We start from the raw sequence: 13,390 nt of genomic DNA, 5'->3' as shown, positions 1-13,390 counted from the left end.
ATTGTAAAGATGGAAACCATTCCTCTGGGTTTCTTCTGATTACAAGGCTGCTCTGAATATGACAAACTTTGCTTTTTGCTCCATCAGGCCTGGTCCTGGGAGGATGAAAGTGAAGCTGGTAAGTCTGGAAATGCAACCATCAAAGCAGCTTAAATCCTTTGAGTCTGGAAAGTTTCCAACTCACCTCTTTCAAGAAACGAATTGTGCCATCTGTTTTATTCTCCAGTCCATAGACACTATCAATGCTAGTATTACCACTTTGCTATGTACTATAAAACATACTCTTGAGTGCAAAGAATAATCACAATGCTTTAAATCATCTCTACAAGAGAGGGTCCAATGGTCAACTAACTGCACAGAAAATTGGCTTTCAGATTATTAAAGTACCATCCAGAAAACCAATTAGAATGTCTCTAAAATTCTCACAGGATTTTGAGCCTTTTAAAACATTTTCATCTATGTTTTTTTCCTTGATATTATACCAGGAGTGTTTATCATATAATTAAAAATTTTAACGAACAACAACAAAATAAGTGTTTATTGTCCCAAATTCCAACAATATAGTAGTATGGTTAATATAAAAATTATCTCATATTTAACAACACATGCAATTACTGCTAATCTTTTGTGGCACATTTACAAAAATGAAATTATTTAAATGTTGTTTTCATTCAGCAGTGTGCCAATAACCTTTTATCACATCAGGAAGTGCATGTCAACTTGAAGGGCTATGTGGGTATGCTTAGTTTCCTTTTCAAAAAAATAAAATAAAATGAAAGTGCTGGTCTACTGGAAACAATTATTTCTTTTTTGTCAGAAAATATTGTATTTGTTTCTTCACTTTTGAAGCATGTTTGCTGGGTATAGAATTTTAAACAGGAATTTCTTTTTCACACTTTAAAGTTGTCATTTCATTTTCTCTAGCTTCTCTTGTTTTTGTTGAGAAAGAAGTTGTCAATTTTACTATTATTTTCTTTTTAACTTCTGGCTCCTTTTAAAGTTTTTTTTAAAAAGTTTTTATTTTTAAGTTCTAGGGTACAGGTGCAGGATGTGCACTTTTGTTACATTGGTAAACACATGCCATGGTGGTTTGCTGCACCTGTCAACCCATCTCCTAGGTATTAAGCCCATCATCCATTAGCTACTCTCTCTGGATGCTCCCCCTCCCGCCGTGGGCCCCCACCTCTTGCCAGGCCCCGGTGTGTGTTGTTCCCCTCCCTGTGTCCATGTGTTCTCATAGTTCAGTTCCCACTTATAAGTGAGGACATGTGGCGTTTGCGTTTCGGTTCCTGCCTTATTCTGATGAGGATAATGGCTTCAGCTCCATCCATGTCCCTGCAAAGGGCATATTCTTGTTCTTCTTTATGGCTGCATAGTATTCTATGGTGTATCTCTATGACATTTTCTTCATGCAGTCTATCATTGGTGGGCATTTGGGTTGATACCATGTGTTTACAATTGTGATTAGTACTGCAATTAACATGCACATGCATGTATTGTTGCAACAGAATAATTTACATTCCTTTCGGTATATTCCCAGTAATGGGACTGCTGAGTCAAATGGTATTTCTGGTTCTAGACCTTTGCAGAATCACCACACCATCTTCCACAACAGTTGAATGAATTTACATTCCCACCAACAGTGAAAAAGTGTTCCTATTTCTCTGCAACCTCGACATCATCTGACTTTTTAATGATCACCATCCTGACTGGCCTGAGATGGTATCTCATCGTGGTTTTGATTTGCATTTCTCTGAGGATAAGTAATGATGAGCCTTTTTTCATCTGTTTGTTGGCCACATGAATGTCTTCTTTTGCGATGTATCTGTTCATGTCCTTTGCCCACATTTAATGTCTTTTTTTTCTTGTAAATTTGTTTAAGTCCCTTGTAGATTCTAGATATTAGACCTTTGTCAGACAGATAGATTGCAAAAATTTTCTCCCACTTTGTAACTTGCCTGTTCAATCTGATGATAGTTGCTTTTGCTGTGCAGAAGCTCTTTAGTTTAATTAGATACCATTTGCCAATTTTTTAAGTTTTTCTTTAAAAAAACCAAACTTTATTTTAGGTTCGGGGTGCATGTGCAGGTTTGTTATATAGGTAAATTGGTGTAATGGGGGCTTGTTAGACGGGTTATTTCTTTACCCAGGTATTAATACTGATACCAGATAGTTATTTTTTCTGATCCTCTCCCTCCTCCCACCCTTCACCCTCAGGTAGGCCTCAATATTGAGTCTTGATAGCCTTCTAAAAAGAACATCTTAAAACTATTTTAAAACTCTGCAATTCAGATTCTCTGTAATGAGTTTAAATAACCTGATGATGCTTTATTCTGGAGCTGAGCTAACCATATGAATAACTACAAAGACTTTTAAGTTCAGCACTTTTCTCTTTCTCTTGCTGATAAGGAGGATGAGGATGTCTGAAGATGACATATTCTAAGCATTAGGCTAGTCACTTTACCCATGTCCCTTCCATAATTCCTCAATTACTCGTTGACACGAGGATCATATCCACCAAAGCCTGAAGAACCAGGAGAGTCGGGAGAACTGGGAGGACTGGGAGAACCAGGAAAACCAGGCAGCCTCCCTTCAACGTCGCTGTCATGTTACTTTTCCATGGCGCTTACCAGAGCCGCACAGACTGTCTGACCTTTCCTGGAATGACACCGAATCACGCCTCATGCTCTATGTCTCCTTCCAGGAAGAGTTTAGAGTCCACTCAAAAAGCTACAGCCACACAGTGGGAGAAAAACCCTGAGGACACTGCACAGAAAGGACAGTTTCTCCCTGCTGGACGGTGCTGGCTTGGGGGACGGGGTGTTGCAGACAAATGGAATTGTATAATCCTCTTGAGAGACTCCGTAGGAAAATATTAAAGAATATGGAAAGAAATGGAGCAGTATTAATTCAAAGATAGCACAAATAAATATGCTTTCCATAAGCAGGAAAGGTGAGTCAGAAAGGTTTGATTCTTCCCAGTAAATCTGGTGATTACAGTCAAAATCCCAACACTGTTTTTTTGTAGAATCAGATCAAGAGCTATTGAAATTCACAAGAAAAAACAAAGAAAGAGAGAGGATGGAAAAAATAGAGTGAGTTAGGAGGTGGCAAGAGGGCAAGGCCTACAGATGACACAAATTGATTATAAATACCTAGTAATTACATAGTGTGATATTGCCGTTGATACTGACCATCAGAATACAACAGAGGTCTCAGCAGCACACGCCTGTGCTCATGGCGCTGGTTACATGTGAGCCGTGGCATTGCAGATCACCCAGAAACAGTGTTGAGACAACTGGTTATCCACAGAAATGCACCTGGAACTCTACCTTGCACAGGTTTCACAAAAATAGATCTCATGGAATTTAGAGACCTAATGTGAAAAGCAAACATTAACAATATTTAGAGGAAAATATAAGGAAATATCTTTATGAACTTAGGATAAGAAAGATTTCTTGAACAAGATCCTAAAACCACAAAAGATAGCACAAACAAAATGAAAAAGACAAGTTATCAGCTGCAGGAAGAGATTTTTAACCCATTACCACCAAAATATTATTACCAAGTATATATTAAACATTTCAATAGATTTGTAAGAAAAAAGATCACCTTAATGGTAAATGGGCCAAAGAGATGAATAGCATTTCACAGAAGAGGAAAAGCCAAAGAAAAATACAAATAGGAAAAGTAAATAAAACTCATTAGTAATGATGGAAATGAAATAGAGTCCCAGAGAGAGAACAATTTTACAGCTACTGTACTTTGAATATTAAGTCAAAAATTACCTAGCACTGGAGAGGTTGTGGCTCAACTGGAATTCCCCAGAACTGTGGGAATATAAACTGCACAGCCACTTTTGTAGAAAACGTGCTGTTATTTTGAAAATAGAACATCCTGGCATAATCTAGCACTCAGAAATTCTACCTTATAGAATAGCCAAGAGACATTTACAAGTATCTTTATGGCTGTGGTGGTTTTAATGATGATAAACTAGGAAAACAAACAAACAAAAGCCAAGTGTCCACGGGCAACTGACAATGGATAAATAAACTGTAGTGAAATATCATACAGCAAAAAACCTCATAGAAACAAACAGTAAGTAAACATGCAAATCTCAGAAGACTATGGCAGAATAATATTTTATAAGCCTTGCAATAAAATGAAATTATATATTTACAGATAAAACTTTTTTAAATCAAGAGAATGACAAACACAAAAATCAGGATGTCTTATATCTCTGGGCAGGCCAGAAAATGGAGTATGGAAGAGTGCACAGATGAAAAGCTAGGGACAATACTCTAATTATTGATGAGAACTGCAATTTCACGGGCATTTGTTTTATTATTTTGCTTCATAACTGACACTGAGTCTAAATGCAATTTTTAATTATCAAAAGCTCAATTAATTGGTTAGAAATGGAGTAGTCAGACATCTTAAAGATTGTACAAACATGAATATTTTTCTCTACGTTCTCCATGTGTATGAAGTATCTGGTCATTTTGATGATGTGACTGGAATGATTTATAATAAAACATTTTTTCAAACTGCTTACAGGATTCTACATTTCTCATGCACTAATGCCTCTGTGGATGATGAATTCCCCGTGGGGTGCAGCTCACAGGTCACCCTGTGGGAGTCAGAGTTCAGGCTTCTGAGGGAGGAGGGTGCAAGCCCCATGCCCAGAGAGCTGCAGGTTCTCCTTTTGCTCAAGTCTGGTTTCCTTGGGAGGGTGGATATTTGGAATGTGATTAAAACTCACTGCATTATACAGTGTTTATACCTCCTTAGGTATTTTCTGTTAAGAAATTCATGGGAGTCTCACAGAAGTTTCCTAAAAATAACCTGAATCCTTCCTACAGTCACAGTGATATGTAAGTCAGAGGCAGGACTCAAAGTATTCTTGCCTGTTCACTGAGATGCTGTGAATTATGAGCTTAAAATATCCTATAATGCAATCATGAGGGGTCCCACATGGGAGTAAATGTCAACAGAACAGCACCTTGAATCTGTGTTCTAAGTATTTCCTCTCAAACCACCACAATTATCTTCACTGGGCAGCACAGTATCTTTTTAATTCTGTCTAGAGATTATCTCTGGGCTGCTGACATTTCTGTTAAAATAGAGTTTAATGAGAATCTATATGCTTACTGTGTTGCTGGAGTTTCCGTTCAGATGCAAACCGCTGTCAAAGAGGGGAGAGGAGGCCCCACTGCTGTGGTCGCTGGATGGCCCTGGGGACTCTGCAGCAAAACAAGAGAAGTTCCTTCCAATTGGTGCCTCGACAAAGCACACTGTGACCACGCAGTGACTTCAGTTCTACCTCTGCATGGGAAGTCACCAGCGCCAAAATGCCTGGTCACTCTCAGAGAAGCTGATGCCCAGTTACGGGTTGGGTCATCCCCAGTGGCCTCTCACCTTCCTGCCGTGATATGGTTTCCTCACCAAGATCTGACCTCAGATTGAGGGGAGGAACCACTGCCGGCTCCCGTGAGGGCTCCCCAGGGTGGAGGGACAGCATCGGGAAGGTGTGCCCCTGGCAGCCCAGGCCCTCCCTGTCAACACGCCCCCCTGGAGTGGTCAGCACGAGGCGCCTTCTGTGATCTTGGTGTTCTCTTTTGAAAGGAGATGATCGTATCAGGCCACTCAAAAGGTTTTTTTCCCGGAGACGATATTCAAAAGCTCACACTCAAAGCACTTAGCACATTACAGGTAAAACAGGTGCTCATAACATCACTTCCCTGGAAATACAGGCTCGTGCAACCAGAGCTTACACCCGCTAAACAGACGCAAGCCAGTTCATAGATCTTCACGCTGCATGGATTACCCAGGGGACTCAGAGCGCTTTCATGCCATTTCCAAAGTCCTGGGAACAGCTCAGGGAGAAAGGCTGTATTTGTTCCTTTATTGCCCTTCCCACCAACATCTTCAGGCTGGACTATAAGAGTGGGCTGCTCCCATGTGGCTTAGTGTTTCAGCCCCCAGCATTTCTGTGGTATTGCCACGTAAAGACAGATCCGTAAACACAGTAGCCTGACCATGCTAGATTCCCAGCCAGCTGGAACAGAGGCCTCCCAGCACGGAGAAAGGAGCCTTTGATGCATCCATGAGTGGAGACCAGGCCCTGTGGTTAGATCACCTGAGTGCCTGGAAAGAGGAAAGAAGCACTGAGAACAGCACTAGCAGGAGGACCTGTCACCAGCCAGCCATCAATCCTCACAACCATGTGATGCTGTTGCAGAATGGAGGCTTGAACTGGCACACTGGCCTCTTGCAGGAAAGACCCCTGTGAAGCTGAAGAAAGCCTGGTGGACACAGCTCCGTGCATTTGTATTTGGGATGCCCTGTTGTGCCGTCTGCTTCCTGGGATTAAAGTGAAGATCAATCGTCATCACATATGGAAAGTCATAATGTGACCACCAGCCTCACTTGGTGCAGACAGGAACGCGATATGGCTCGGAGGCTCAAGACCCTCTGACCTCCAATCTGCCTCTGCAAATGTGACATGCAACGTTCAGTGAGTTAACATGGCTTGCTGTTATCCTTTGTCCAGCTGTATGATATCTACAAAGACTCATATTTTCAGAAAACACTTCATACCATATTCCTTCATGAAAATTAAGATATTGAGAAACTTTGAGAACTCTGGGGGAAATAAGAGCTGCTTAGCTTTGTTTAAAGGGTAGTTGTCAATTTTACTAGATGAGGAACTTTCCTTTTTCATTGACCACTGTTTACTGTCTGGTGAAGACTCTGCTGTGGACCAGCCTTCTGCTCCACACAGCACCCAGGGCGTGTCATTGGGTCGTTGCTGAGACAGCGCCCGAATCTGCCCTTTAGCGTTCAGAAGCACATTTCACTGGTATTTATTTGAAACTCTTTCCCAATGCCTGTTAGTTTATATCCATAATCACCGTATCAGTAATTTGAGAGGAAAATCAAAATATTTTTAATGACTGCAATCTTCTAACATCCCAAAGTCCATGCTGTAGACAAAGGAGACACACGGCTAATAGCAGCAGATCCAAGTTTCCATGGACTGAATGAGCAAACAGGGAAATAGTCAATAAATTTACATTTGACAGTCACACTTACACTCTAAATTTCTATAAATTTATTTCTGATGAATGGGTATCTTGTCATCCATATCCCAGAACAGAAATGTGAATAGTTATAATATCTTTCTTCTATCACAAATAAAAGTCTATTATTTTTAAAAAACCCAATATCAGGAATTCTCAATAAAAATGGATTTAGTTGGTGTCAAAAATAAACAATCGTATTAGAAAACATATAGTATATGATCAATGTTTATTAAAACACCTAATCTTGGAAAAAACTAACCCTAACCTATCAAAACTGCTTAGGTTACCCTCAGGCAATGCTGGTTGGAAGGTAAAATGGTGTGGCTGCTGTGGAAAATACTTTGGCAGCCACTCAAAAAGCTGAGCCTAGAATCACCAGAGGACTCAGCAATTCCAGTCAGCAGCATCCACTCGGTGGGAGGTAAAGCATCTCTGAAGAAAAACACACTCACAGAGGCTCATGGCGGTAAAATTCACAACATCCCCCAAACGGAAGCAAGACAAACGCCCATCAGCTGATGAAAGGGTATGTACATGGGTCCATATACACAGACAAATTCCCTATGAGAGATGCTGTTCAGCTGGAAGAAGGCAGCACCGATGCTGCGACATTGGGGGCTGACTCGGAAACTACACTGAGGGAGGACGTCAGACACAAAGGCTCCCCATTGCGGGATCCATTCACAGAAAACGTCCAGAGCAGGCAAATCCACAGAAACAGGAAGGAGATTCCCGGCTGCCGCGGGCTGGGGTGGGGAGAATCGGGACTGACTGCTAATTGGGACAGGGTTTATTTTGGGGATGATGGAAATGTTCTGGAATTAGATAGTGGCAATGCCTCTCCAACACAGTGAAATACTTAAAATTGCTGACGTGTTACTTTACAACAGTGAATTTTGTGTTGTATGAATTTATCTTTATAAAAAGACCAAGAGCCTGACTTGTGAAAAATAAAAGCCTACTTTGACTCAGTCTGAAACGGCTATTTATTTTCTCTTTGATAAACGTTTTAGAATGTGGAAGCTGGACATTTTCCGCACAGATCTGCTATGATACTCCCTTTCCCCACTCGCTGGGGCTGCTCTGCAGTCAGAAAGTGAAGCCTGCTCGGGCACTGCAATTTTACCTTCACGGTGTGAATTCAGCAGAGGACGTTTCACCTGAATTTATGGAGAGATTACGGCTGCTGTGCTTAAATCGTTATGGTACTAAGATGTTAACATTTTTTATTGTAAAGAATGAAATAAAAAGGAGAATAGACACTTACTGAATTAATGGGGATGCAGCACCCCTGGCCTACGTGATCTGCGCCCCAGGCTGCCCTTTCCTGCATGTGCCCGGTGACCTGTGGGGTGGTCGGTGCAGCCGGGCCCGGCCAGGCAGAGCAGTTAGAGTCAGCACAGCCCTGCTCAGGACGTGGGCAGCAACGCTCACAGAAGTCACCGGGTCACCGGCAACTGGCTCCGGAGCCTGCGGGTTTCAGCGGAGCCCACGGACAGAAGTCAGGATGTGAATCTCGACAGAGGCACCAGAATTGCAAGAGCTGCCCATCCTCAGAGTGAAATACAGGCTCGGTGCTATCTCTAAGCAGGGGCGCAGGGTGGAAACCTCCGCCTGGGGCACTTCCTCTGTGATCTGCTTGCTGTTGCAGTGTTGCTGCTGCTGTTGCTTAAATTCTGCTGTTTCAACAGCAGCCGGGGAAGCTGGTTCAGACGCAGCACCCATCTCACTCTGCCTGTGAAGTCACCCTGCCCAAGAGAGAAGTCAGGAACGGCCCCAGGGTGCGCGTCCTCCGGCTCCCACTCCCACTTGGCAACACCAGAAAGCATCCCCTGCTTTCCGTCTGTCTCCTCCTTTATCTGTGCCAGCTCCGCCTGTCCAAGTCACTATCTTCTTTTCTTTCTGGCAAAAATCTATGAAATGTCTTAGTTTCTTCCTTGGTGAGCCTGTATGGTCACAGCTGCTACAGAATCCTCAGACACTCAGGCTGCCCCCTCGCAAGTGAGTCCTCCTCCCCCATCCGAGCTCACTGCTGGGCCTCGTGATGTGTGTCTGACACCCGAGTCTCCCTGCTGGCTCCAGGAACTTCTGTGCAGCTCTCATCACGTCCACCCGCTTCCTGATTCACAGCAACATTTCTCAAAACTCCAGGGGGTGCACCACTGTGCCACGTGTGACATTTCGCTCCCTTGAACTTTTGCCCGACTTCTAACATGTTCTGCCTCTACCGCCCTGGGAATGTTCGCCTTTCTCACGCACAGCCTCTCAGCACCCCTTACTCTTTTCCTCAAGAACCCTCCAGGTCCTCATCCATGCTCCCGTGGCTCCGTCTAGCAGAGGGAGTGGTCTCTGAGGATGGCAGGGCATGCAGTGAATCTTACTGATCCATGTTTAGTACAACGGCAACAAGATCGATTTTCCTAAGATTGTGAATAGCATAGTTATCCTACTGTGATCGATGGGAAAAATGGAGTTGCTGAAAGTGATTTGTTCCTGGTTGCTCAGGAAGATGAAAGCAGAAGTCACGCTATGAGTCTAATGATGCTTTTGATCAAATGCTGACACAGGAAAAGTTCACGTGTCCCCCTTGCAGGGCTTGTGATGGCAGAGTGCTCGCCTCTTCCATGCCCTGCTGCTCACACCTGTGGCAGGGGTGCCATAGAGATGGGCAGGCTTTGGGGCTCTCACCCCATGGCAGCATGTAGGGGTGGATGTTTCCAGATCCTGAAGCCCCACTGGGAGTGTGTGTTCCAGGGTGTTCTTTTAGTTCTGCTGTCTGCAGGTGGCTTCCAGGCTTTACTTCTGCCATCTATAGGCGGCTTGTAGGCTTCACTCCTGCCGTCTGCAGGCGGCTTCCAGGCTTTAGTTCTGCCGTCTGTAGGCGGCTTGTGTTAATAAGCTCAATTAGACCCTCTGCCTTATCACAAGGGCAAAGGGCTTTCTGTATCCCGGGGTTCCTGCCTTAGCGTACCTGAAGAATTGGATCCCACGTGGGCTTGGAGGGTTGGCACAAGGTTTGATGGAGTGGTGGCAGTTCTCCGAAGATAGATGGAGAGTCAGAAGGGGCCTGGAGTGGCAAGGTGGTTTTCTCCTGGAGTGTCTTCCAACCACCCCAGCCAAACTCCACATCATTCTGCCAGTCGATAGCCTGCCAGTGTCTGCTGATGCCCGTCAGCATGCTCTCCCACTCCTCTGTTCTTCTCGACGTCCAGCCACTTGTGTCTCTGCCCACTAGGGTCTCGGGGTTGTTTTAGGCACAGGATGGGGGCGTGGTGGGCCAGGGTGGTATTGGAAAATGCAACATTTGGGTGCAAGAACAGGAGTGCCTGTCCTCACTTAGGTCCATGGGCACAGGCCTGGGGGTGGAGCCCTCGACAGGGACCCGCCCTTCTCCTCCCAGCACTTCCCTGCCCCCGTCCTGTATCAGTGAAACACACAATGCATGATCAGAACTCAACAACTCATGTGCCTGAGAGCTGCAGCCGGGCCACTCGGGGCAGGAGAGAAAGGAAGGCATTGACAAAGGGGACATCAATGGAAGAGAGAGAGAAAGTAAAACAGCCAGTACGACCCCCAGGGAGGGAAGCCGCTCCTTCCCATGAGACAGAGGCAGGAAGGACAGACCACCAGCCCCCATGGGAAGGAACCCGGCTGTCAGCTCGGCGGGAGGTCCTCATTCCATGTCGGATGCCAGGGGGTTTTAGCCACCAGCAGATGTCGACTTCAGGGGAGCCTGGGCCTTGCCTTCAAGGCCTTTCCTGATTACCCACGAAGAGAGGGCAGCGATGCCCTCTGCTAAATCAAAGGAACGGTGGTGACTCCAACCTTTATAAAGCCACGACAGATGAATGACATTAGAAGAAGTTACAACTATCTTCACTAAAACATTTTTCTAGATTTGGGGTTCATCACTTTCATATTGGGTCACAATTCAAGTATAATAGAGGATTACAAACTTTGTGCCAAAATATGTCAGGGCCTTCATAGCATAAATTTACCATTATTTTCAATTTTTGCACTGAAAATTTCTCAGGTCAACGTAGGTATTTCAAATGTAAACTTTGCTTGTATGTTAACATATAGATAAATACAATCACGGTGAGTTTGCACGAAGGAAGAACCATGTAGTTAAGTGACGAGAAGCATGGTCTGATAACACTTCCTTTAAAAAAAGCCCGTGGATGTGTTAAAACATACGTCATGGGAATACGTAACGCCACGGTGCCTGCCTATACTTTTCTTCTCTCTGAATGCACGCTCAGGAAATGATTAATATCCCAGTCCGTGCGGTAGCATTTGGATAAATAATGTGGCAAAAAAGGAATTTCTCCAGCACCCTGGAATTTCTCCTCTTCCCACTTACCTAATGGGAGCTTCAGAAACGCCGGCGCTTCCCTGAGATACTCAACAGTGATGGTAACTTCGTCGCCAGCATTTCTCAGAAGATGCACCTGTCAATATGACAAAAATAGCTACTTTACCACCACAAAAGAACCAGACACAGAATTAAAAAAATAAAATCTCTCTGCCTCTCCTGTTTCCCGAGAATTCAAAGTTCATAGCTACCTCTGAAACACGGAGAACTTTGTGGGCTTCAGCTGGAGTAAAGAAAGAGTGGTTATCACCTCCGAGGCCACCTGCCTCCCACAGTCTATCTGCGTAAACAAGTGCATGAGTGAGCAGGGGTCTGCCCATATCATCCACAACACCAGGCTCTCTGCATCCCTATGAACGCAATCCACCAGAAAATAATACCCTTGGAGAAATCAGTGTGTTACTACAAACACCCAGTGTTCAGTCACTGGCAAAACATGGATTAACTGTGGCACAACAGACCACAAATATGAATTTAAAGATTTAAATGATGCTTTAGTTCTCAGGAAATTAGTGGCTATCATTTCAAAAGGATGGAACTTAGTTCTGTGCTGAAACTTCAAATTATACTCACTGTTTTAGTCACCTCACATACAATCCCGTATGTTTCAACACAGCATCTAAAATCAGCTTTTTGTGCACAATGTATTTGCCATTGTTTAAATCTGACTGAGACACTGAAAGTCTAGATGCTACAAAGCTGTGTGTGTCAGAATTCACTGCACCTGCACCTGTGTCTTCCCATCATGCATAACCTTGCTTTGCCATGTCCTCCTCCTCTGAGGCCAGGCGTAGCCCACCCCGCCCTCTCCTCTACACAGGGCCTGCCAACAGTTTGGGCAGGTTCCTAACACACTTCATCCTCCTAGGCCAGGCGTATCCCACCCCGCCCTCTCCTCTACATGGAGCCTGTCCACAGTCCGAGCAGGTTCCTGCCCTACTTCATCCTCCTAGGCCAGGCATAGCCCACCTCACCCTCTCCTCTACATGGAGCCTGTCCACAGTCTGAGCAGGTTCCTGCCCTACTTCACGCTCCTAGGGCAGGCGTATCCCACCCCGCCCTCTCCTCCACACAGAGCCTGCCCACAGTGGGCAGGTCCCTACCTCACTTCATCCTCCTAGGCCAGGCGTAACCCACCTTGCTCTCTCCTCTACGTAAAGCCTACCCACAGTTTGGGCAGGTTCCTGCCCTACTTCATCGCTCCCTCTGACCTTTCCTCCTCATTTCTTCAGTCACTTTCTATGCCCGTCATTGCCTACCTGGAGGACTATAGTTCTGCACAGCTCCCTAAGACCCTTGGTGTAGCTTGGGTAGGTTTTGAAGACTGGATTTAGAAAGTTTGAAAGTTCCCATGGCCTGAGATCCAACATAAATGCCTTCCTATTTCACCCGAGGACACTTCCATCCGGCATGGCCGGTCTACCTCTACCACTGGTGCTCCCTCCTGGCCCTCTGAGCCACCCCACCCCAGCCATGCCTGTGGACAACCTTACATATGTCAGTGCTTTCACATAGATCTTGACCTCATAGGACAGCCTTGTCCCTTTTACCTCATGAAATCCCACTAAAAACTCCAGACTGGAAACAGCAGAACTGCAGAAACGCTCCCCTAATGCCACTGAGCATTTTCAACATCCTTTCTTCTCCCTCCCCTCGTCCACTTCCATGTGGCTGGTGACCCTGTGCTGAAGGCCTCCAGGTCGCAGGTGCTGTTGGCAGGCTTCATACGCTGCCCACTGCCTGTTGGGAGGCCTCACATACCCACTTCCTGTTGGGAGACCTCACATGCCCACCTCCTGTTGGGAGGTTTCACACGCCCACTTCCTGTTGGGAGGCTTCCCATGCCCACTTCCTGTTGGGAGGCTTCACAGGCCCGCTTCCTGTTGGGATGCTTCACACACTCACTTCCTGTTGGGAGGCTTCACAGGCC

At 45.0% G+C, this 13,390-nt stretch overlaps 1 protein-coding gene across 1 annotated transcript in view; it reads right to left on the bottom strand.

The window, feature by feature from the left end:
- The window catches only part of SNTG2 (syntrophin gamma 2), a 374,015-nt gene that overhangs the window by 153,870 nt on the left and 206,755 nt on the right, over positions 1 to 13,390 (bottom strand). Inside the window, exons 7-8 of the mRNA XM_023192643.1 lie at positions 11,449 to 11,536; positions 5,152 to 5,243 (exon numbers count right to left, since the gene is read on the bottom strand). Coding sequence (XP_023048411.1) covers positions 5,152 to 5,243; positions 11,449 to 11,536 — 180 coding nt within the window. The remainder of the gene's footprint in view (positions 1 to 5,151; positions 5,244 to 11,448; positions 11,537 to 13,390) is intronic.

Source organism: Piliocolobus tephrosceles, chromosome 15 (genome assembly GCF_002776525.5).
Source record: "Piliocolobus tephrosceles isolate RC106 chromosome 15, ASM277652v3, whole genome shotgun sequence".
Classification (NCBI taxonomy): Eukaryota; Metazoa; Chordata; class Mammalia; order Primates; family Cercopithecidae; genus Piliocolobus; species Piliocolobus tephrosceles.
This window is presented reverse-complemented; position numbering and strand designations above follow the sequence as displayed.